Below are 25,865 nucleotides of genomic sequence, written 5' to 3' on the forward strand. Positions count from 1 at the left end.
TCCTTTCCTTTAAATATCCTCTTCCCCTTTTAAAAAAAAAAAGTTCCTCGTACTTCTTTCCCCGTTAGTTCTTAGCTTAGAGTACGTTTTTCCGCTTCCTGCCCTTCCAAACCGGGGAGGTCCCTGAGGCCAGCCTCGGACCCCAGTCCAGATACCTTGCCCATGTGGTGCTCATGCTCACCTAGATAATCAACTCACCCTTACTCGCTGCATCCTTCCAAGAGAAAATCCTCTGTTTCCCATGCAGATGGGAAGAAACGGGACACCACCTTGCCCTTGAAGGAACAGTCTGGCAGAACACCATCCACTGTGAATTCAATATCCTCAACATTTTCAGGGGTGAGACATAGCTTCTGTGACCATCTGAGTACCTTTGGTACCAGAGCTAAGAGAGGTCTAAGGACCCTAAATGGGCAGGCCCAAAGGCGACTGCACTGTCTCTTGACACAAAGGAGCACAGTGAGGGACATTCAAAAACCATACCGACCGCCCCAGCCAAATCAGTTTCAGGCGCTTCGACACTGACATCTCTATTGGCACAACATCTGTAGTGGCACCGAGCAAATTCACAGCACTAAGCAAGCCATCGGCACTGATGTGAACACTGGCACTGAGGAGACCCTCAGGACTGGATTAGCCTTCGGCGCCAAATAAATCTGTTCGATCTGCTGGCTGTTCCAGGGAATGCGCTCCCCCTCATAGCAGCACCGACACAACCTCCAGTGGTGAAGATGTTTCTCTCTCCTCCACAGGAGTTCAGTTACCCAAAAGATCTGATGGTATCTGACATGCCTGGGTTGCTGCTACTCCGACACGAGCTCTCCATCTCGCGTCTCTTCTCCAGTGTCACAGCACTACTCCCTTTTCCCCTCTGAAGACTGCACCACCCTTCTCCAGTGAGGAAGAGGATGAGGAATACTCCATCTCATCCTTATATTTGGGACATACCTAAAAGGCATTCTCTGCATGTCCTCGCTGCTTAGAAACTGGGACCGAATCAGGGCCCTGGTATGGATCCCCAGGGATGCAACCCCACGCACCAATCCCCTCATCGAGCACATTTTCCAAAACCTTCCAAAGAACAGAGCTGGAGACACCCACGCTCATCATCCTCCTCCGTCTCTTGACCACCAGAGGCCAATTCACTACCAGTAGAAGAACAGGAAGAAGAACTGGAGGAGATTAAACCAACTCTCTCTACATTCCCTAAAGGAGACTCAAGCAACTCTCTGCTCTCAGCATATGTACGCCAGCACCAAAGAGATGTCTGGGGAAATACCAACCTGTCCCAAGGTCCCTACCTCCACCTTTCACTCCTCATCGACAATACAACCCACAATGAAGACAACACAGGCTTCATATGAAGCTCAGACAATTGATGCCTCAAGGGGCTACCTTTCACACACCCACATCCAGACAATTTTGAAGGTTTGTTCAAGGCCCTGAGAAGCCTCCTCCTGTTCCAGTCACTGCAACCATCTTCATCAACCCACCAGTTTGACGACTGCTCAGCCCCTTTCTATCTATCCTGGCGGCATATCACTTTGGATAAATAAGTCCTAGAAGTCACGAACAAAGGATATTTCATCCCATTCCTAGCGATTCCATCCACCCAACTTCCTCCCTGTCCCTCTTCAGGGACCCTTCTCATGAAAACCTTCTATGAGAATGAATAAATCACCTTCTGCAGCTGGGAGCCAGAGAATCAGTCCCATCCCAACACAGATGGAAGGGGTTTTATTCCCATTATTTTCTGACCCAAAAGAAATCAGGCAGGTGCAGACTGATCCGAGACCTATAAAACTTCAACAAGTTCATCAAACTGCAATGCTACAAGATGGTTACACTATCAACCGTTATCCCAGCACTGGAACAGAGGGACTGGTTCTTAGTCCTTGACCTCCAAGATGTATATTTTCACATCATATACCCTGCTCACAGACGGTTCCTCAGATTCATCATGGGGACTGATCATTACCAATACAGAGTACTACCCTTTGGACTTTCTACAGTCCCTCTAAGTATTCTCCTTCATGGTAGTGGCTGCTTACCTACAGGAACAGGGAAACAACAACAATACTACACTAGATAGACATCTGTACAAATCCAATTACATGAGATTCAGCTCTCAAAGCACAATAGGCCAACCCTCATTATTAATGAATGAATTGTTTTAAAAGATATATGGAGACTGAGACACTCCAAGGAGCATGACTATAAATATTTCTCTACAGTACATTCATCTTTCTCCAGAATTGACTTTTTTCTTGTGTGTTTACAACTGATTCCAGCATGCCTAGAAGCAACTATTGATACTATATTAATTTCAGATCATGCTCCAATTCTATTTACTATAGACACTGATTACACCTTATTAATGTCTTCTAGGTCAGTAGTTCTCAACAGGGGCCCTGGGAGGCAGTGAGGAGGTTTCAGGGGCTCTGCCACACAGGGCCAGCATTAGACTTGCAGGGGCCCAGGGCAGAAAGCCGAAGCCCCACCACATGGGTCTGAAGCCCAGGGCCCTGAACCTGCCACCTGAGGCCAAAGCCTGAGCAATGTAGCTTTGCGGGGGGCCCTTTGGCATGGGGCCTCAGGTGATTGCCCTGCTTGCTACCCCATAACGCCAGCCATGGATTTTATATGCAGAAAACCAGGTTGTGGCACAGGTAGACTCTGGAGTTTTTATAGCATGTTGTGGGGCGTGCTCAGAAATAAATAGGCTGAGAACCCCGTTCTAGGTAAAAGCTACTAAACAATGCAAAATTTCATTGCATGTCAGTCATCTCTAATTTCATACAAGGAAATGATCACTCACATACCTCAGATGCCATCTTCTGGGATGCTCTGAAAGCTACTATAAGGGATCAGTGCATAAAGTATGCCTTCCAAAAGGAGAGAGAGAGAGACTCAAGTTACTAGACTCTGGCCAAGAAAATAGATGAGTTGGAGAGAGTGCACAAGACTGATCCAAATAACAAAAATCTCGTAGGTCAAATCTAATCAATGCCAAATATAAATATAATGAATGCTTACTCGGCCAAGTTGAATTAATACCCAGTAGGGCTAAACAAAGAGATTATGAATGGGGAGATAAAGTAGGTAAACTACTTTCCAGAAGTCTTAAAATGGAACTAGCCAACAATAATATATCTTCCTTATTACAAGAAGATGGGAGTCCCATCCTTGAACCAATAGATATAAATTATATTTAGGCAATTCTGTCAAGCTTTATATAAATCAGATGTCCAATCTGACTAATAAATTTGATCATTTCACTGAAGGCCGGCCTTTTAATACCCATCTTCTGAACAAGTGTTATTTATGGACAAAACTTTCTCAATGTATGGGATCGAACAAGCTATAAAAAATATGAATTCCAGCAATGCCCTTGGATGGATGGCTTTCCAGTAGATTTTTACAAAGCATTTTGTAATCAGCTGTCTGCTATTCTTTCAAAGGTTTTCATTGAAACAGACTCCTGCCTTTTAATACCAGGCATTCAGTAGGCCCTTTCAAGCAGTTGAGGGTCCAATTTAAATACGTTGGGGAGCAGGTTCTGAAGAAAACTGATAATATCCTTCTCTTTTAGACCCTCAGCAATGCCAACAGATGAGGGTTCCTTCAAGGTCTTTTTTTCTAGTCATCCTGTTTTTCTTCCAGTTTGGCCTTAATTTTAAAGAGACAGTTGCTTTGAATGCACTAGCTTCAATGGCAGTCTTTTGTAGCTCATTTTCTAAGTGAGCCATTTCGGATTTCACATCATATAGAGAGGTCACAAATATCGTTTGAGATTGAGTCCAGTTGGTTTGTGACTATTTCTTTCGGTGCTGCAGTATCGTGGGCTAGGTTCTGCTGTGGCCTTGGGGTCTCCCCTTTCATCTGCTTAGGTGATTCAGGCTTAGGGCTCTTGTTGCCTCTCATTTTTTCATTGGAATCTATATTCAACAGTTTGAATTTATCCAGGGGATTAATTTAAATTTCTAAGACAGAACCTTATTGCCAGTTTGCTAGGAAAGTTATTATTGGAGGCTAATTTGATATGTGGGGAATGAAGAGATTCCAGACTTGCCAGTTATTTTCCTCCTGGGTACCATGTGGCCCCCATCATCTCTTCTCTAAGTTTAACAGTCCCATTTTTTTAATCTTTCCTCATACGGAGGCTGATCCGTACCCTTAATAATTTTTGTTGCCTTTTTTTTTTTAACCTTTTCCAATTCTAATATATGTATTTTTTTTTAGATGCTGCAACCAGAATTGCATGCAGTATTCAAGGTGCTGGCAAATCATGGATTTATATAATGGCATTATAATATTTACTGCCTTATTATCTATCTCTTTCCTAATGGTGCCTAATATTCTGTTGCCTTTTTAGACTGCTGCCTTACATTGAGTGGAAGTTTTCAGAGAGCTAGCCACAATTTCTTTCTTAAGTGGTAACAGCTAATGTAGACCCCATCATTTTGTATGTAAAATTGAGATTATTTTTTCCAATGTGCATTAATTTGCACTTATCAGCATTGTATTTCATCTGCCATTTTGTTGCTCAGTCATCCAGTTTAGTGAGAGATCCCTTTGTAACTGTCCGCAATCAGCTTTGGACTTAACTTTTGTGAGTAATTTTGCCACCTCACTGTTCACCCCCTTTTTTCAGATAATTTATGAATATGTTGAATAGCATAGGTCCCACTATAGATCCTTGGGGGACACTGCTATTTACCTTTCTCTGTTGTGAAAATTAACTAACTATTTATTTCTATTCTTTGTTTCCGGTCTTTTAACCAGTTGCTGATCCATGAGAGGACCTTCCTTCTTATCCCATGACTGCTTAGTTTTCTTTCAAGCGTTTGGTGAGGGATAGCATCAAAGGTTTTTTTGAAAGTCCAAGTACAAAATATTGACTGGATCAACCTTGTCCACATTCTTGTTGACGCCCTCCAAGAATTCTAATAGATTGGTGAGGCATGGCTTCCCTTTACAGAAGCCATGTTCACTCTTCCCTAACATATTGAGTATCTATGTATCTGATAATTCTGTTGTTTACTATAGTTTCAACTAATTTGTCTTGTATTGAAGTTAGGTTTACAGGCCAGAGAAGTGCCCCCCTCCCCACTTTTTTTTTTTTGGTCCCATGAAATTGGACACAAGTTTTACAGAGAGATAAAATTTAGAAAATCACAATTTCTCTTTTGTCCCATGAATTGTCTGCAAAATGTTAAAGGTATGCCATGATAGTAACTGAACACAAAAGTTCAAATCTAAGGCAGGGATCATGCTGCTGCAGGAGCAGCACACGCTGCTCTTGAAATCTTGACAGCAGATTGTCTCTTTGGAATGAGGGAAGAAGCGAGCTGGGTCAGGCTTCTTCACAGCTGAAAACTTCCATCCCTCTACCCTGCATAGGGCCCTGGTGGTCTATCCCCACAACATGTGGGCAGTACATGGAAAAGGAGCCTCCTGTACTTACTCGGGGGAGGGGAGAGAGAGAAAGCCAGACTGGTCTTCCCTCAGCCAGCATGTGGCCCGTTCTCTCCCCACTCAGGGTAACAATCTTTTCCTGCCGGCTAATGTAGTTAATCCTTTAGCTCAAGCTGTGTTCCATTGCCAGAGGTTCAGGATTCAAACTTGTACATAATAGAATTTGTTTTTACAATTTCCCTTTAAAAAACAGGAAATAAACTCCCTACATTAAAATAATTGTGTCTTGTTGCAAAGCAAGCACTCAAATTTAGGAAAATGCCAGAATTTCGGTTGCTGTGACCCAGGCCAGTTGGGTACAGCAGAGTAGTAGAAGACCGATATAGGGGCCATTGGATAAGCAGTTTTCTCTTCCTTGACTGACCAGGCCAGGGGCTGCTCCAGGCTAGGGTGGACACATGACTCCAATTAGCCTGCAAAGAGTCAGTTGAAGCTGTTCGGCTAATGTGAATACCTGACTCTAATTAAGGTCCCTCTGATACTATAAAAGGGCTCACACCAGTCAGGCCCAGGAGACCCAGGGAGCCAGAGGAGAGGAAGTACGGCTGAAGGCCTGGGTAATGAAGACACCCTCAAGCCACTGGGAAGGGAGCCCTAAGGTAAAGGTGTTAAGAGAGAGAAGCGGGGGAGCTGTGGGGAAGTGGCCCAGGGAAATGTAGCAACTCTGGCAGTGAAAGGTCGGCTGCCAACAGCTGCTGCCATTAGGGTCCCGGGGCCAGAACTCGGAGTAGAGGGCGAGCCCGGGTTCCCACCAGCCCGCCACTACAGAAACACCTCCTGGGAGGGGAAGACAGGCCTCTGTCAGGACAGGAGGCTAAACTGTTCTGGAATAAGCCCGTAGGGACAACACACTGTGGGAGTTCTCTCACCAACCTCCTTGCTGGCTTATGATGAAAAGGGCTCAATAAACTATACCTGGCCCCAGAGAGAGAAGGGCTACGTGGAGGGTCACAGTGAGCCTCTGAAGCTAGTATAAACCGCCTGGAAACATGGGACCCACGGGGACAAGGTCGGAGCTCTGCCATACCTGTGAAATCTTAATTCAGCCCATTGATGTATATGCATTATGATACAGTCGTTAATTACATGATCACATAGTAGTTTTTCCATGGGACCCTAGTCGCATTCAGTGCACCGAATGGATAGTTCTTTGGGACTGAATCAGGGTTGTTTATTGAAGGGAGCTATTTCCCTGTCTCATTTGCTTTAGATGGTGGAAGGTTTGTAAGGAACAAGGCAGGGAACTGTAGGAAGAAAAAGAATGGTCTTCTGGTTAAGGCAGGTGAATGCCATACAGGAAAGTATAGTCCTACCCCTTGCTCCTACCACAGCCTTCCTATGAGATGCTGAGTGAGGGTTCCGAACATTAGACATGTAGGACCTGATGGGCAGAAATCTTGAGCTCTAACAATTGTAACTGAAGTCAGTGGGAGCTGTGGCTGCACAACACCTCTGGCACTATGGGATTGTGCTCTGGAAGAAAGAGCAAGGGGTTGAGAGTCAGGAGGCCTGAAGTTCTAGTCCTGGCTGTGCCACTGACTCAGTGTGTGGCCTCAGGCAAATCTTTGTCCCAAGTTTCCTCATCTGTAAAATGGGGATAATAAAGCTGTCTAATCTCACAGTGGAGATAAATTCATTAATGTATATGGACCCCTCAGATACCAGGGAGAAGATTGAAAAGACTGAAGAAATGTGAATAGTTGAGATAAGGCATGGATGGGAGCTGGCTGAGGGACAACCCAGGCATGATGATGGGGGATTGGGGGACTGAGATGGAGGAGATAATATCAGTCCCTTTGATTGAAGGCGTGCATCTGCCATTGGTGAGCAGGGCTTGAAATTGAGGAGTGATTCTAGACCCGTAGCTGCTCTTGAACAATGATATTAGAGGTAAACCAGTCAGCTTGTTACCACATGTGTCTGTTTTGGCAGGTGCAACCTTTCCCTTTAGGATGTGGACCTTGGCACTGTTATCTATGTCTTTGTTACCTCAAGATTAGATTACTGCACATGGGACCACACCTTACAGGTATCAGGAGAATGAAGTTGCAGCTTGCTTATTGAGACATCCCATGCTCTGGATTGTGCCACTGATTGCCTATTGGTTTCTGGGATGTCAGCAGGGGCACTTGAATTGGATCCCCCTCATCTTAAAAGAGAGGACAACTGGCAAAGAGCAGTCTGTGAAGGCTCTGGGATTCTGGAATTTTCATCCCTCCTGCCCAGTTGGCCAAAATAGCTCAGATTTGGCAATCTTCTGGGCACATTGGAAAAGACACCTGTTTGGTCGGAGTTTTGGAAGTGGCTGAGGATATGCTTCCCAAAACAATGAAGGGGTATAAATAAATATTTTTGTAGGTGTCTGGATGGTTGCATTCCTGCCTAAAGGATTGTTTTAATGCTACTAGGATTATGTTGTAATACTAATCATTAGAGCACCTGAAGCCTTTGTATAGGCATCTTTTTTTATATTATTTAAATAAAGAATACATTTTCATTGCAGGCTTTGGAGAGTAGGCAGTAAATAAGGCAAGGACCATTAACTGGAGGATGAGTATAGAAATATCAAACTGCTGCCTAATTTCCTGAGCACTGTCAGCCCTGTGCACTGAATGAGGGAGGGGTCCTGTGGCAAAAGTAGTATGTGATCATGTAATTAAAGACTGTATCATAATGAAGGCTATGTTTTAGTGTCAGGTATTTTTAGTAAAAGTCATGGACAGGTCATGGGCAGTAATCAGAAAGCACTGTTGTTGCTGGTGGGAGAGATGTGGGGTGGCGGCCTGCAGCCTGGGACCTGTGCTGGGCGGGAGGGGGGCAGGCGGGAACGCCTGACCCGGGACCCCTGCTGGTGCTGGAATGGGGGAGGGTTGGTGGGGCTGGCAGGCTCCCGACCCGGCTCCAACCATCGTGTCCCTGCAGCTCCTTGGGGAGCGGCGGCCAGGGGGACTCCACGTGCTGCTCCCACCACACGCGCCAGCTCCACAGTTCCCATTGTCCGCTAACCGCAGCTAATGGGGTGGGGGTGATGCATGTGGAGCCCCAGGCCACTCTGCCTAGGAGCTGCAGGGACATGCCGGTGGGAGCATGTCACTCCCCAGGTAAGAACCGCCCTTCACCCCAACCCTTCTGCAGCAGCTGGTGCTGGCTCAGTGGCTGCCTGAGCCCCTTCCCACACTGCCCAGCTCGGGCAGCCACTGAGCCAGCACCAGCTGCTGCAGAAGTCACGGAGGTCACAGAAAGTCAGTGACAGATACGGAACCTTAATCATAATGCATCCATACAGACAGGCAGAATGAAGGATGTATGAACAAATTCTTGCATTTTCTAACTTTTACAGCCTAAATAACATTATTTCAAATAATTTTGGGTGTAACATTTTTCTATAATACATTGAGACCTAAAGTGTCTGTGGGTTGCACCATCATACAAAGGAGGAGAGTTGCTGGACTATGCTTCAAACTGGGGCACCACTCCTCTTTTGTATGATGGCGCAACCCAATCCTGTAAACACTTAAACACATGCTTAACCTTGAGCACGTGAGTAGTCCCATTCATTCACTTTAAGCATGAGCCCTAGTGCTCTGAAGTCCTTTGCATTCTAGGTGTAGTCTCTCCTGACGTTGCCAGCACAGCTTGTAGGAGGAGCAATATATACTGTTATATATCACTAACATCAGTGTTAGACCAGTTTCATTCCATTGTCATCAGTTGAGTTAGTCCTCGATTACATTGATGTCAGGCCAGAATATTCGGTCCCTTACTCCTAAATGTATTTTAAGTGGTATTGTACCAATTATATATATTACTGTAACCTCATTATCCTAACCTTGCCCAGTAGATGGTACTGTTGGCTCTATTTTGTGATTTCTTTTTGAAGATGAACATTTGTTGCTTGAAAGCTGCTGTACCTTTTTATTTTTTCTGTTTAATGTATTTTAAGTATAGATTTTCCCCCTTTTTGTCTCTCTGCTCTTAAATAACTTCTGCAGCCAGTGGAGAACAATAGTAACCCCTTTACTGATTTGATCTTCACTGGTACTAGTAAGATCTAACAGTCTTTAGGCAGACTGGTCAGTGGGCTAATGGTGAATGTCCTTAGAAGTGTAGAAGACATATTTAAAATATTCTAATATGTAATCCGTTGATTGGGCAGATTGCCTCTGATTCATGTTCTGCGTCAGGGTCTTAATCCAAGATAGATTCACATGAATTTTTTAAGATAGATACCTTTTAAAATTAATTTTCTTGCCATTTGGTGGGTTTTGATAATAGTGTTTTCATATTTAACATTGGTTCATTGATAATTACACCATTTTATGATTTATTGATCATGTTAAATGGTAGCCACTTTTACATGTAATTCCTGCAAATATGAGTTTGGAATTCCTCCAAATGCAATTTTTTGATTACATGCCTTTTCTGGAAACAATAAATATGCTTATATTCTACAGTTATGAGGACTGTAGAAGGACCTATCAGTCAGACAGAGAAACGGCTCAAAAGGTTTTACAGTGTTTCATCAGTCTTTATTTAGACCTTCATTCAGCAAAGCACTTAAATGTGTTAAGTTTTTTTCCTGGGTTAGGGCATTAAAGTGTTCTTGAAAGTTGTTGATTTGACAGCCATGCAAGCCAAAGTGTTGATTTATCTGCAGAAAAGGGATAGCATGTGCAGTGATGGTGAAAACTTTCTCTCACAACCCTTTCACTTTACCTTAACTCTGACCTGAAGGAACCTCCTCTAGGGGTGAGACAGTAATTCAGGTTCCATCCCCATTTAGTTCTGGTCTCCTTTGTTGAAACTGCCAACTAGTGTTAACTGTGGTGTTATTTATGTTGTGCACCTGTTCACTGGTCTGATACTGCCAATTCGGTTCATGTAGGTCACTAATGAGCTCTTAAATGTTAGCAACTTTTGGATGCTGCTGCTTTGGCTTGCTCCTAATTAGTGACCTGTCATATTTTGTTCATGGTTGTTTAACCCTGTGGAAACTTTGAAAGTGATTTTTTTAATCAAAACGTTAATTTTTGCACTGCATATGTTGTTGAAGGCTTGCTCATAATTGTTGGACTGTTGACATTTTTCTCTCTCAAGAGAATTGGATCTTTCTTTTTGTGATGGGGGCTAGGGTAAAAAATCTGTATACAGAATTACATGGACTTTGCAAACAGATGTGAGTAAAACAAAGCAAGTTAAATTTAGGTCTACCAACCTTGATGGTGTCCCCTTTTAAATGTGAAAAATCCCATTTAGACTTCCTTGATGTGGTGCCCCAATACAAGGAGCTGAATACTCCCTTCTAGAGCCTCCCGAGGCACAAAAATACACTAAAGAATGTGAGGGGTAGATCAGGGTGGCAAGGATGGATGGGTGGGTAGGTGGAAGTATGCTCCACCTCCCACTCCTTCACCCAAAGGAGTGCTGCAGTGGGTGTGCCTCTTCTCCATGCCAGGGAGCTTTGTGAGGGGATTCTAAGGCATAGTTCGTTCTGGAGATCCCTCTGGGGCACCTCAGTACCAGCACCTATAAGGTGTGATTGAACTCTAAGTGACTTGCATCCTTTCAGCTAAAATAGAAGATCATGAACAAAATTCTGCCCTTAGTTACACCTGTGCAACCCATTGGATGTACTGACTTATTTATTACGTGGAAAGCTGAACATTACTCTCATCTGCTAGCATGGCAGTTGATAAAGCATTTGGAGGATGCTTTCTTACTGGAGGTGGGATGGACATAAATCACAGTGATTTAGTAGAAGCACAGTATGTGGGATATTGCTAAACCTTGTTCCTGGCTGATGGTTATATTACAGTAGTAGGTAATTAGACAGTTCATAAACTGCTTTGAGATGTTTGCTTACATGCAATTTGCATTGGAGAAACAATCAGCTTTTGGTTGGTGCTGAAATTACAATATTCTGTGAAATACTTGTATTTTCTATATCACTTTCAGGCCTTTGACAAAAATGCTTGGTGGTAGAGCACTGGTTTACTGCCAGTGAAAGGAGAGCTAAAAAAGCAGAATAAGTTAATTTTCCTTGATTTTTGCTATTGATTTTTTTTTTGTTTAGGATACATACTATTCTGTATATATTTGTAAATGGTGTGTGTGAGTATATACATATAGAAAAATGCTTAAATTAACTTTTATAGAACACCATGTTCATTGTGTTTTAGAGACATAATAAATACACTTTTCCTGTTGCTAGGGGATTAGCAGTGTCACTGAGCACTCAGATAATACGATGAAGGGCACCATTATAAGAAACTAAAAGGATGGAAGAATAATCCTTAAGGGAGTGTCAGTCAATTCTTTTTTCAGAATCTCACCCCATTTTTCTTTGTTTTTTCAGTTCAGAGTGAATGAGTTTGGTGCCCTAGAAGTCATCACAGATGAAACAGAGATGGAAAGTGTTAAAAAGGCCACTGCTACCACAACCTGGATGGTGCCAACTGCTCAAGAAGGTCAGAAAGAAGCTATTTAATTTTTGTATGCTATAGGTTTTTTTTTTAATGTAATGGTGTTCCATAAAAAGTTGCCAGAAGCTTTAAATTGCTTAGTTGCTTTTCCTCTAACAACTTCTGTACACACCTCATGAAAAAAACTGAGGGGATGTTATTAATTACTTGAGTGTGAATGGGTGTCAAAATGTCTTTTAAATTAGAAAGAAGCAGAAAACTTCACACTTCTGTTATTAAACATCTGGAAGCAGTAATTTTAGAGAACTTCAGCTGTATCGTTCTGATAGACATTTTTATCTAAGTTTAGAACTAAAAATTTTTTTCATGTGATCTAGCCTGTTGTTCTTTAATTAAAAGATGCCCTAATGGCTTACTCTATTTGAATACATCAACATTCTGCACTTTGTTCTTGCTGAGGCTAGTTCTAAAAAGAAAAGAAGGATTTTACCTATTGTCTATAGTTAACTTCAGCTCAAAATAGTGTAAACTGCAAAACAGTTGTTATAGGATATTGTTTATTAGTTGCTCAAACAACTTAACTGATGGAAGATTAGATCTACAATATCTTTGTTACTGCTAACTCTACCATAGTGAACTATTGTGAGTGCTTGCAAAAATTTTCTGAGTAATAACATTCAAGGATTTACATGGGCATTTAACTCCATGGGGAAGGGGTTTAGACCAGATATTCTGTGGAATTAAAATATTGGCAAAAGGAAAATACACATTTTCATCCATAGAAAGATGTATCACATAGTCACAGATGCTCAGTACTATTTTTGTACACATTGAACATAGGATCAATAGGGTAGCACTGAAAAGAATATCACAGCTACTTGCATGGTTTCTTGCACCCATCATTTTTTTGCCCTTGGAGACGGTATATTTTACCAGATTCTTTTTCCTTTTTAAATTAAATGCATAATTATTTTTAGCATTTGTGGAAAATGCCAGATTAACAGAATATAACTGTTAGTCACTAGCTATCCACCAAACAGCACAAGTAATAGTGCTGAAAACTTTGCCCTGCCCTTTCCCCTTGATCAAGACAGACCCTTTCTATGGGTGAAAACGTAGTTGTTCTTCAAGTGATTGCGCATGTCCATTCCAATTAAGTGTGCCACTTGCGCAGCAGCCAGAAGGTTTTTCCCCCGAACAGTACCCATCGGGTCTGTTTAGGTGCCCCCTGGAGTCGCTCCTCCATGGCACCAAATATAGGGCGCTGCTGATCTGCTGCCACTTCAGTTCTTTTTTACCGCCTGTGATGGTTAGCCGGAATGCTCGTTCTCTGTTGCTTCAGCAAGCGTCTCTTTCTTAGCAGTCTTCAGACTTGTCCTGTAAATAGTTGTACAGCAGTTAGTGTACAGATCTATAAGATATCGTTTGGGGGTACCCTCTGCCTCTTCTTGTCCCCCACCCCCCTGGTACCGGGGCATGCCTCGGTCCCTGGAGTTTAAACCCTGTACAGCATGTGGCAAAACTATGCCCAAAAGCGACCCCCTACACTTCCTGCCTAAAGTGCCTGCGGGATAAAGTCCGAAAAGGAACATTTCAAAATCTACAGGGAATTTTCCCCCAGAACCCAAAATGAGAGGGATCAGTGACAGAAGATTCTCCTTATGGAGGCTGCCCTCCATCCCCACTTGGACCCAAGGTCAGCCAAGCTGATGCCAAGTACCTCGACATCAGTTTCTAGTGCCCTGTTGTCGTCAGAAGAGGTTTCGGCATCGAGGAAGGACTCTGATAGAGACCTTTGGCACCGACAGAGTTCTCTGCATAGGGGCTCTGTGCAGGTCAGTGGGCGGCACCGTTCCTAGTCTCTGGTACCCCACAAAAAGAAGAGACCTGACAGAGGGCATTCACCCATGTTCAGGCCAGTACTGAAGGAAGCTGGCGCAGTGAGACCCTCCTTGGCTCACATAACTGCAGCACCGCCTAGTTGGGCTCTCTTGACTCCTGCTCCACCAAGGGACAGTTGAATCTGGGCCCCCGAGACTCCAGGAAGGTCGTGAGCAAGCCAGGCCGGAGACTTTTGAGGTAGCCTAGAGCTTATTGCCTTCATGGCATTGTCTTTTCCACTTAGGCGAGACAGAACACTGAGCTTTGCTTCAGCAGCACCCGTGAGACTTCAGTGCCGTTAATGGTACTGTGCCGATCACCATCCCCTCAGCACTGGTCCCTTCTGCTAGTGGACAGGTAAAGGAGCTGCATCGGTCGTCAAGTTCCTGGCTTGACTGCTCTCTAGCACCGGTGGGCACTGCTCTCCTGTGGTCCTCCTTCGGCGAGTCCTCCGAGTCAGAGGTGGAGTCCTGCAGGTCTAAGTGAAGCCAACACCTAGGGCAGAGTTCTCCTCATTGGTAGAGGAGGGCAAGCTGGTGGCAAAGGTGTTGCTCCTGGATGTGGCTGTTTGGGGGTGGCCATGAGGAGGGACTCCTGGTTACAGGCATCAGGTTTCCCATATGAAGTCCAACAGACTACCCAGGACCTCCCATTTGAGGGCTTGACCTTCTTCTCAGAGAAGACAGACTCGAGGGTGGCTCTTGAATCCTTGAGGCTATGAAGCCTCAAGTCCCTTGGCCTTCACACTTTGGCTACACGGTGGAGACACTTTAAGCCACAATCCCTGCCTTGATTCTATCCCCCGCAGAACAGGCAGGGCTTTTCTAGGAGGCATAGCAAAAATAATAGAAGGAGGCCTCCCCATTTGTCGGCTCTGGGCAGGCAAAACAGTCCTCAGGCATAAAGCAGAACTTTCGAAGGTGTGCCCGGGGGCAACACACCAGTCAAAACTCTGGATTAATCCATCCCTACCTTCTTGTGCTGACTGTCCCATTTTTACCCTGTGTGGACCCAAATTACATCAGATAACTGGGTGCTCCGCATGGTAGAAAGAGGATACTCACTCCTTCCCTTCCACCCCACTTCCCTGTCCCTCTTCAGGGACACCCTCACAACAACTTCTCATGAAGGATATGCACACATGCCTAAATGTGGGGGTGGTGAAAGAGGTCCCTCAGGAGCTGAAGGGCAGGGGTTTTTATTTGCAGTATTTCCTAAAAGCCAAAGATGGCCTCAGACCCATCCTGTACCTCAACAAGTTCATAAAGAAGTTGAAGTTCCATACGGTCTCTCTGGCCTCCATTATCCCTTCCCTGGATCCGGGAGACTGGTATTCTGCCCTCAACTTGAAGGACGTTTATTTTCATATTTCAGTAACACCGTCTCATAAAATGTACCTCAGGTTCATGGTGAATCACAATCCCTATCAGTTCACAGTCCTTCCTTTCGGCCTGTCAGCTGCACCTTGAGTGTTTACCAAGCGCATGACAGTCTTAGCTGCATTCTTCTGCAAGTGCCAAGTGCAGGTGTTCCCATACCTCTATGATTGGCTGATCAAAGGTTGCTTCAAGGCGCAAGTGGATGTGCATGTGATCATTATAAGAGCAACTTTAGAAGACCTGGGCCTTTTATTGAATGTACAGAAGTCAATCCTATCCCTGTTCAGCGGATAGAGTTCATAGGGGCAGTTTTGGACTCAACACAGGCAAGGTACCTCCCAGAGTCACGTTTCCAGACCCTGTGTGCCATCATACTAGGTCTCAGCAGTCCCTACCACCACAGCAAGGAATTGCCTAAAGCAACTTGGCCACATGGCCGCTTGTACCTTTGTAGTACAGAATGCCAGACTGAGACTTTGGCCTCTTCAGGCATGGCTATCCTCGGTGTATCAACCAATTCGGGATGGTCTAGACAAGATAGTCAATCTCCCCTGGCTGGTTCTCGAGTCTCTTCTATCGTGGCTCGACCCAAAAGTGGTGTTTGCTGGTGTCCCCTTTTCCAGGCCTCAGCCATCCCTTTCGCTGGTGATGGACGCATCAGCTGGGAGTTGGGGAGCACACCTGAGACCTCAGGACTCGGGGCCTCTGGTCCCAGGTGGAGCTCTTACTTCATATCAGCGTCAGAGAGCTGAGGGCAGTCCGTTTGTCATGCCAGACCTTCCAAGTTCACTTGGAGGGGAGATGTGTATCTGTCATGACAGACAATACAACAGTGATGTTTTATATAAACAGACGGGGGGAGCACACTCCTCTCCCCTGTGCTAGTAAGCCCTCAAACTGTGGAACTTTTGCATAGCTCACTTAATACACCTGGAGGCGTCTTATTTCCCCAGAATTCAGACTAGTTGGCAGACTATCTCAGCAGGTCCTTTCACAGCCACAAATGGTCCATCCACCCATATGTCGTGAATACCATCTTCCAACAGTGGGGATTTCCCCGGTTAGACTTGTTCGCCACATGACACAACAGGAAGTGCCTACAGTTCTGCTCCTTCCTGAATCACAGCCCAGGTTCCATCACGGACATGTTCCCCCTTCCCTGGAGGGAACACCTCCTGTATGCGTTTCCACCTATACCTCTTGTTCACAAGGTACTGCTCAAGGTTTGAAGGGACGAAGCTGCAATGATACTGATAGTTCCAGTCTGGTCCCGTTGGCACTGGTACACTTTTCTCTCCTGGAAATGTCCGGGGAAAACCCAATCACCTTACCGCTGCTCCCAGACTTGATAACTCAAGATCACGGCCACCTCCACCACCCAAACATCTAACCTCTTCACCTCACGGTGTGGAAGCTCCATGCCTAAACCCAATGGAGCTAGCTTGTTCGGGTCCAGTCAGGGAAGATCTCCTTGGCATTAGGAAACTGTCCACTAGCGATACCTATCTAGCCAAATGGAAAAGATTCACAGTTTGGTCTTCCCAATGTCTCCTGTCTCCAACACTCTCGCCAATACCCATGATATTGGACTACCTCCTCCACTTAAAGTGGCAAGGGCTTTCTGTGTCATCAATAAAGGTCCACTTGACTGCCATTTCTGCCTTCCATCCAGGTGTGGAGGGCCAGTTGGTCTTTGCCAACTCAGTGGTTGATCGTTTTCTTAAAGGTCTCAACAGACTATCTCCTCACGTGCAATGGCTGGTCCTGGCCTGGGACCTTAACCTGGTCCTTTCCAGGCTAACCCTTTGAACCACTTGCAATATGTTCTCTGCTTTACCTCTCATATTAAGTGGATTCCTGGTAGCAATAACTTCTGCTAGGAGGGTGTCTGAGCTCAAGGCTCTAACATCTGAGCCTCCTTACACTGTGTTTTACAAGGACAAGGTTCAGCTTAGACCGCATCTGGCCTTTCTCCCTAAAGTTCTCTCACAGTTTCATGTTAATCAGGATATCTTTCTTCCAGTTTTCTAGCAGAAGCCACATGCAAGCAGCAGGGAGCAAAAACTTCATTCGTTGGACATTCGCCAGGCGTTAGCCTTCTATATCGAACGAACAAAGCCATTTCAAAAGTCTATTCACCTATTCGTCACAGTAGCAGACAGAATGAAAGGGCTTCCTGTCTCCTCCCAAAGATTCTCGGCATAGATTACTTCCTGTATCCGGGCATGTTACGATCTGGTGAAAATACCTGCCCCTCCACTCCAGCGCACTCCACGAGGGCACAGGCATCGTCAGTGGCCTTCCTGGCCCAGGTTCCGACCCAGGAAATTTACAGAGCTGTGACGTGGTCCTCAATCCACACCTTTACCTTGCATGACACCATTACCCAGCAGGCTAGAGATGACGCAGCCTTTGGCAGAGCGGTGCTACAATCAGTGAACTTTTGAGCTCTGACCCAGCCTCCAAATTTAGGCTTGGTAATCACCTACTTGGAATTGACTTGAGCAATCACTCAAATAAGAAAAGTCACTCTTGTAACTGTTGTTCTTTGAGATGTGTTGCTCATGTCCATGCCGATATCCGCCCGCCTCCCCTCTGTCGGAGCAAACCGTCAAGAAGGAACTGAGGTGGCAGCAGGTAGGCAGGGCCCTATATTCGGTGCCTTGGAGGCATGACTCCAGGGGATGCCTGCCCCGGCCCGATGGGTACTGCTGGGAAAAAACCTTCTGGCTGCTGTGCACTTGGCGTACACACATCTAATTGGAATGGGCATGAGCAATACATCTCAAAGAACAGTTATGAGAGGTAGGTAACCATTTTTTCAGCCTGTTTAGTCCTTGACCTCTGTCCTGAGACTGCCAACTACTGCTATTGCTATTTGCCCTTTTAACTGGTGCGATTTTGTTTGATGAACATCTCTTCAGTGTCTATAAGGAACTGAACTGAGAGCACCTGTTCATGTACCATAAGTAAGGCTACGTTTTAGTCGCAGGTATTTTTAATAAAAGTCATGGAGGGGTAACAGGCAGTAAACAAAAATTCATGGCCCATGATTTGTCCATGACATTTACTATATACCCCTAGCTAAAACTTGTTCCTTGGAGGGCCACGGCTGCTCTGGAGGTGGGCGGCGACCTGGTGCTTGGGGGAAGGTGAGCGGTGGCTTGGGACCCCCCCACTGGTACTGGGGGAGGCTGCGGCACATGGCCTGGGACCAGTTTTCCCTCTAATTTTTAACAGGCCGTGTGTGCAAAAAATGTCTCTGTGCCACCACCGAAGCACAAAAAAAAAAAAAAAAGCCAAAGCCAGAGTGCGCGCAGTGTTTCGCCATGTTCACGGGGTTTAAGATCTGTGTGCACGCACACAGCTTAGAGAGAACAGTGGCTGGGACTCCCTGCTGGTGTCGGGGGGGAGGGGGAGGGGGAGGCAGGCAGGTGGCCCGGGACCCCTGCTGGTGCGAGGGGGAGGATTGGCAGGCTCCCTACCTGGCTCCACATGTCCCTGCAGCTCCTAGTGGGAGGGAAGACCGGAGGCTCTGTGCACTGCCCCCACCATGAGCTGCGGCTCTGCAGCTCCCATTAGCTGGGAGCCGCGGCCAATGGGAGCTGCAGGGACAGTGCCTGTGGGCAGGGGCAGTATGCAGAGCCTCTTGACCCCTCCACCTAAGAGCTGCAGGGACATGCCGTCCGCTTCCGGGGAGCCCCCTCCATGTAAGCGCTGCCCTGCAGCCCAACCCCCTGTCCCAGGCCTAAGCCCCCTCCCACATCCAAACTGCCCCAGCAGCAGCTGCCTGATCTGCTAGGGAAGCCCCAGAGCCAGCTGCACCGGCCACTGCAGAAGGTCACAGAGGTCATGGAAAATCACGGAATCCGTGACTTCCATAACAGATACGGAGCCTTAACCATAAGCCATGAAGCAATTGGTAACGATTTTCAATCCGTATTGACTTGTGGAAAGTTCATATCTGTGATGTGGAGGTGAGAGACTCGTTATCCTAGTATAAGCACTATGCCATATGTTGTGGAGTAGATTCTGTCCCCTCTCATAGCTGTGTGATTACAGTTTTGTAATATCAAATGTACACCATCGTGCCCTGCAATATGGTTAACCTAAAACAAATTATTGCTAGTCAAATCATGCTTTGTATTGTATTAAGCATATATTTGTGATGAGGATGTACGTCTTACGTTGTACCAGATTAGTTTGTTGCAATATAAAGATATGCTTGCCTCCACTGCCCATCTAGACCTGCATTGGGGGAAGAGATAGTGTATGATGTCACTTAACCACTGATAACATTGAGCTGTGTAATGCAGCACACCATCTCATTAGTGATGAAGAGCTATCTAGATCCAGGGGTTCATTTGACTGCCCTTTAAAGGAGCGTTCAAGCAGAAGGAATTGTTTTGTCTTTTGACTTGGAATTTGTCTTTTAAAAGAAGTAAATGGGTTACAAAAAAGTCATATTTAGTTTTCATCAGATAGGTTTCTATTATTAAGTAGTTCCCCTCAGTTCTTTTTGAAGCTTCATCTTACCCATAAACATAGGCTACCATGTCCAATACAAGCCTAGACATTTGGTGCCTAGGCTTATAGATGTCTGAATACCTGAATCTAATGTTGGGAAATTTAGTTGTCCTAATCCAGAGTGATAAGAGGGAAATGTGTATTTTTTTTCTCTGGTAGACTACAGGAGTAGTTAGGTACAATCTTTTGGAGAAAAAGGTTGTAATAGAAGAATACCTTGTAGCCTAGGATTTTAGTTACAGAAAAGTGTGTGTTTGTTAAAAGAAAACTTCTTCAAATTTCCTTTTCATAGTTGGCAATAGTCCCACTAGGCTAGGAATGAGGCACGCTGGCAGGGGGGCATGGAAAAGTCTGCACAGCTGCTGCCTAGGCTGAACCTCAGTCTTCAATGCAACTAATGCAACATCTTTCAGCAGCACTAAATTCACACTAAAAAAGATCAGCTAAATGTTGGCTTGTGTCATTATGTTAATGTTCTCTTGTGAGGGGGGTTTTTTCCTTACCCAGGTTGTGAAAGACCAGTTATGTAGCTTGGGTGCACTTGGTGAGTGGGCCAAGCCTAATTAGAAATAAAGCACAGCTGGGGGAGCCCATTTGGGGAGCAAAGACATGGAGGAGAGGAGGTGGGAAGTGCCTGAGAGGGAGAAAGGGAAAAAGACCAGATAGGCTTCTCTAAAGATGAGCTGGAAGCCTGACTCGGATGGAGCCCTGACAAGCTGTAACCTGAGTAAGGGGAGGAGTATGCCAGCCCCTGGATTGAGAGATTGATCAAACTAGGGAGCAGCAACAGAGGTACTCTTGCGCTGAGGTGACTGCCCCCAGAGCCCAGCAGGCTGAAGGTTTGGTATGTATACATTTTTATTTGACGTTGATAAAGGTGTCTGTGGCCCGAAAAGGGACTGGATACTGTACAGTGGTCCGGCCGGAGGGCCAGAACACCCTTATGGCCACAGTAGGCCAAAAGAAGGGGGGGGCGGTGAGGCATAAGTTGCTGCAGCCAGTGAGGAGTGGGTGTGCTGTGGCGGCAACTTTGGCACACCTCTCCATTCCATTGATAACAGAAATATAAGGTTAATGGGCATTTATCTTTTGTTTTGCATGCTAAAACCTGTGTTACTTTTGAAAGCCAGCCCTTTGGAGTGAGGAACAGTGACCCATCATGGATGGTAGCCATTGGTTCTACAGCTAATGGCAGTGGCATAAGTAGAACCTTCCCTTTGCTTGGCAAGGTCTGTTCTATGGTTAGAAATTTCTTTCTTTTTGTACTGTAGCTTGGAGAAATTATTCTTTTCCTTTCACTGTGCAGCCTTTTCAGAAAAGACCGGGATTCCTCTGAAGTTGAAGGAAGCTACGAAAGTGGATGGGCTTATTTTCTGTGAAAACTGTTATCACGATGGTACCACAGAAGAGTTTGTTCCTGAAGGGAAATTTTTCAGCCAGAAATGTGCACATCACATCAAAAACAAGTAGGTGCTATTGTAAAGCATACACTCAAGTAATATGACATACACACAGCATGATGAGAGAGAATATTGGGATAAAACAGTAGTGGAATCAGGTGGGATGAGAATGAGGCAACCTAATCTCTGAATTTTCTGACTTTTAATTTTTAGTTATTCATATCTACTTATAATTTTGTCCCAAATATTTATAGAATATGAGAGCTTGAGTCTTGTGTAATGCAAGTGTTGAAAACTTTGTTAATTGCACAGAAAATATTGTCGTTTATCGTTGAACACAAACAGTGAAGAACTCATCTCTGGTCTGCATGAGTCAGTGTCAGACTGGCACAATATTTTATAATCACTAGAATTAAGATGCTCAGCAATGAGATGGTTGGTATGGTTAGTTAATTATATTTAAGTGCAAAAGCTGCGTTATATATGACAAACTCCAACCTGTGACAGTTTCTCTGTTCTTTCCTTTTCAGTGGTGCACTAATGGAGCTCATCACATCACAAATGAAGATTTCTGATTACATGCTCATTGTGAATTGTACATTTCACTAGGGCAATTTGACATCTATGTTCTAAAGCATTTTTCGTCATTTTTAAGTAATTGCTTCAAAGCTGTCTGTTTTTTGGTTGCTTGACTGACAATGTATGCCGTTGCATATCAGCTTATTCAAAATGGATTTGTCAGTCATAATAATTACTAGTTCTTTGCTTTCTTTAAACTGCCCTGCAGTCTTAAGCATTTCAAAAGAATTGATTCTTGATGAGTTTTGATGTCAGGCGGGAAAGACAAATTGTTTTAAACATGCAGCATCTGTTCAGTATAGGATGACAGCTTTCCTTTTGCAATTACTGGTGTATGTCTTCTGTGTTAACTTTTGACAGCTGTCATTTTCAATTGTAGCTCTAAGATTATATTTTGAATGATACCCAGGGACCTACAAACACTTGGATTTTCTTATCATTCTCTATCATTCAGGGTAGTTGCCTTTTCCTAATTCTTCCACCTAAGTTCATGGAAGCAAGAGTTGAATTGTTGTAGGTTCTTATGTCACCATGTTTTTTTCTCATGACAGAGAACCAAAGGAGGATAAAGATGGTGTGGAATGCAATGAGGAAGATGATTCTAAAGGGACTCGGAAAAGAAAAACAAAATTACCTCTGAAAGAAGAGTGCAAAGAAGATGGAGAAGACAAGAAAGAGAAGGATGAAACTGTTAGTATGCTTCATAAACCCAATCCCACAGTTAGCTTCAGCAGGAGTTTTGCCTTATGTAGAGGAGGTAGCATTTAGCCTAATTTGGTTAACTAGTGTGCACTTTTATAGCATAATAGTGGGACTTGCAACATCTCAGCTGGGCACCAGTTTCTGATGTTTCAATTGTTATGTTCTTTCTAGAGTGCAGTGCACTCTGGGGTGCATAGCTCCAACACAGCCAAAATTTCAGTTGAATAATAGATTCCTCAGTTATATATTTAACTATGCATAATTAGTAATTCAGCTATCACTTTTCTGTTCCTTTTCCCCCCTTTTTTAGAAAGAAACAAAACAAGGAAATTAAATGACTAGAATGTGCTTAAGACAGTGTTGTTGTTGGAACATTAAGTACAGAAAAATAAGGAAATTAGAATATACAGTTTCTACAACAATCATTACTTGCATTGCACATAAACTGATGCATGGAAGTTAATAGCTTGTTTGCAAGAGAATCATATTACAATTATGGAAACATAAGTTCAATTTTCTTGATTTTTATTAAATGCAAAATCTCTGCCAGAGTATTGCTCTGATGTCTGTCTTTTCATTTAACAGGATTTTCTTTGATCCAATTGTGGCTAGTTTTTATTTTCATCATTACGAGTAGGGGAAGGTGAATCTCAAACACTTTCGGTTCTTTCTTAGGGTACTGGCTTATGGCTAGCAATGAACTGCACCTCCATAGAAAATAATGTAGATATTAAAGTCTAGTAGCAACTCCTGGGTGAAAAAGATTAGAAATTTGGCCAGAATCATCCATGGTGTAATACGTCAGGGATGAATTTGGCCCATTGTGTCCAGGAAATGATCCAGATAATTAAAAAAAAAAATTCTGTGGAGAGCCACAGTTTGTGAAATTGTATTTAGTATAGATAAAGAAATAACCAGTATGTTACTTTACAGAGTTCCCTGTCTTAATCTCTCTATTTTGATCTCTTCAAAATGAACGTATTTTTGCTTAAAGCCAATGCAGTTTTTCACATTTCTTTGATTGCTGTGTCACTTTTTTAATTCGCATCATGTCACCATCTTCTTGGTAGTCTTATTGTCTTTGACCTATTTTAGCTATGCTTTAATACTGCCTTTGGTTTCTAGATACTTGACCTGCATTGTTGTGGTGCAGTTCTTACTATGCTCTGTTGCTGATGTTTCCAGGCATGAGTAAAATAACTCCCACAGCTTTCTGGCCTTCAGGAGAGCACATGGGTCTCCTCTAGGGTTATGCCTGCTTGCTCTGTAATAGATATTTGTCAGGCTCTGGGTTATAGTGACAGCTGTTACTTATAATTATTTGCTGACATTTAGGAGAAACATTTCTTCTGTGTTTCACATATCTTTTCTTGATACCAGCACAAATATTTATTTCTGATATAGAAGAAGCAAAATGTAAAAGGTGTGTGTGGGGGGGAGGGTCCAGGTGGTGGTAGTTTTTTGCCTTTGCCAGGGTACCACATGTGCTGTAGCTGATTATAAACCTCCAGCTAGCTGCCTCTTTACACGTGTATTTCTTAAGTCTGTTGGATGTACATGCCAGAAACTGTCACTGGTCCACCTCTGACCAACATATTAACCCACAGAGACCTTCCTGCCAACACTACAAAAAGAAGGATTCTGGGTGGACTCCTCCTGAAGGTCGAAACAGCAGCCTGGATTTCTACATAGAGTGCTTCCGCCGACGTGCACGAGCTGAAATTGTGGAAAAGCAGCATCGCTTACCCCATAACCTCAGCCATGCAGAACACAGTGCCATCCACAGCCTCAGAAACAACTCTGACATCATAATCAAAAAGGCTGACAAAGGAGGTGCTGTCGTCATCATGAATAAGTCAGAGTATGAACAAGAGGCTACTAGGCAGCTCTCCAACACCACTTTCACCAAGCCATTACCCTCTGATCCCACTGAGAGTTACCAAAAGAAACGACAGTATTTGCTCAAGAAACTCCCTGAAAAAGCACAAGAACAAATCCGCACAGACACACCCCTAGAACCCCGACCTGGGGTATTCTATCTGCTACCCAAGATCCATAAAGCTGGAAATCCTGGACGCCCTATCATCTCAGGCATTGGCACCCTGACAGCAGGATTGTCTGGCTATGTAGACTCCCTCCTCAGGCCCTTCGTTACCAGCACTCCCAGCTATCTTCGAGACACCACTGACTTCCTGAGGAAACTACAGTCCATTGGTGATCTTCTAAAAACACCATCCTAGCCACTATGGATGTAGGTTTCAGAGTAGCAGCCGTGTTAGTCTGTATTCGCAAAAAGAAAAGGAGTACTTGTGGCACCTTAGAGACTAACAAATTTATTAGAGCATAAGCTTTCGTGAGCTACAGCATCCGATGAAGTGAGCTGTAGCTCACGAAAGCTTATGCTCTAATAAATTTGTTAGTCTCTAAGGTGCCACAAGTACTCCTTTTCTTCTTACTATGGATGTAGAAGCCCTCTACACCAACATTCCACACAAAGATGGACTACAAGCCGTCAGGAACAGTATCCCCGATAATGTCACGGCTAACCTGGTGGCTGAACTTTGTGACTTTGTCCTCACCCATAACTATTTCACATTTGGTGACAATGTATACCTTCAAATCAGCGGCACTGCGATGGGTACCCGCATGGCCCCACAGTATGCCAACATTTTTATGGCTGACTTAGAACAACGCTTCCTCAGCTCTCGTCCCCTAATGCCCCTACTCTACTTGCGCTACATTGATGACATCTTCATCATCTGGACCCATGGAAAAGAAGTCCTTGAGGAATTCCACCAGGATTTCAACAATTTCCATCCCACCATCAACCTCAGCCTGGACCAGTCCACACAAGAGATCCACTTCCTGGACACTACGGTGCTAATAAGCGATGGTCACATAAACACCACCCTATATCGGAAACCTACTGACCGCTATTCCTACCTACATGCCTCTAGCTTTCATCCAGATCATACCACTCGATCCATTGTCTACAGCCAAGCTCTACGATATAACCGCATTTGCTCCAACCCCTCAGACAGAGACAAACACCTACAAGATCTCTATCATGCATTCCTGCAACTACAGTACCCACCTGCTGAAGTGAAGAAACAGATTGACAGAGCCAGAAGAGTACCCAGAAGTCACCTACTACAGGACAGGCCTAACAAAGAAAATAACAGAACGCCACTAGCCATCACCTTCAGCCCCCAACTAAAACCTCTCCAACGCATCATCAAGGATCTACAACCTATCCTAAAGGACGACCCATCACTCTCACAGATCTTGGGAGACAGGCCAGTCCTTGCTTACAGACAGCCCCCCAATCTGAAGCAAATACTCACCAGCAACCACACACCACACAACAGAACCACTAACCCAGGAACCTATCCTTGCAACAAAGCCCATTGCCAACTCTGTCCACATATCTATTCAGGGGATACCATCATAGGGCCTAATCACATCAGCCACACTATCAGAGGCTCGTTCACCTGCGC

General features: G+C 44.5%; 1 protein-coding gene across 5 annotated transcripts in view; it reads left to right on the forward strand.

Moving 5' to 3' along the window:
* Positions 1 to 25,865, forward strand: part of L3MBTL3 (L3MBTL histone methyl-lysine binding protein 3) — a 168,792-nt gene that overhangs the window by 18,673 nt on the left and 124,254 nt on the right. For 4 of the 5 annotated variants that reach the window (XM_038397744.2, XM_043510933.1, XM_043510934.1 and 1 more), the window contains exons 3-5: positions 11,834 to 11,945; positions 20,994 to 21,153; positions 22,218 to 22,356. In XM_038397744.2, coding sequence (XP_038253672.1) covers positions 11,834 to 11,945; positions 20,994 to 21,153; positions 22,218 to 22,356 — 411 coding nt within the window. Of the gene's footprint in view, positions 1 to 6,029; positions 6,078 to 11,833; positions 11,946 to 20,993; positions 21,154 to 22,217; positions 22,357 to 25,865 lie in introns of those variants that run through there. The other variant, XM_043510935.1, reaches the window with a different exon arrangement.

Source organism: Dermochelys coriacea, chromosome 3 (genome assembly GCF_009764565.3).
Source record: "Dermochelys coriacea isolate rDerCor1 chromosome 3, rDerCor1.pri.v4, whole genome shotgun sequence".
In the NCBI taxonomy this organism is placed as follows: Eukaryota; Metazoa; Chordata; order Testudines; family Dermochelyidae; genus Dermochelys; species Dermochelys coriacea.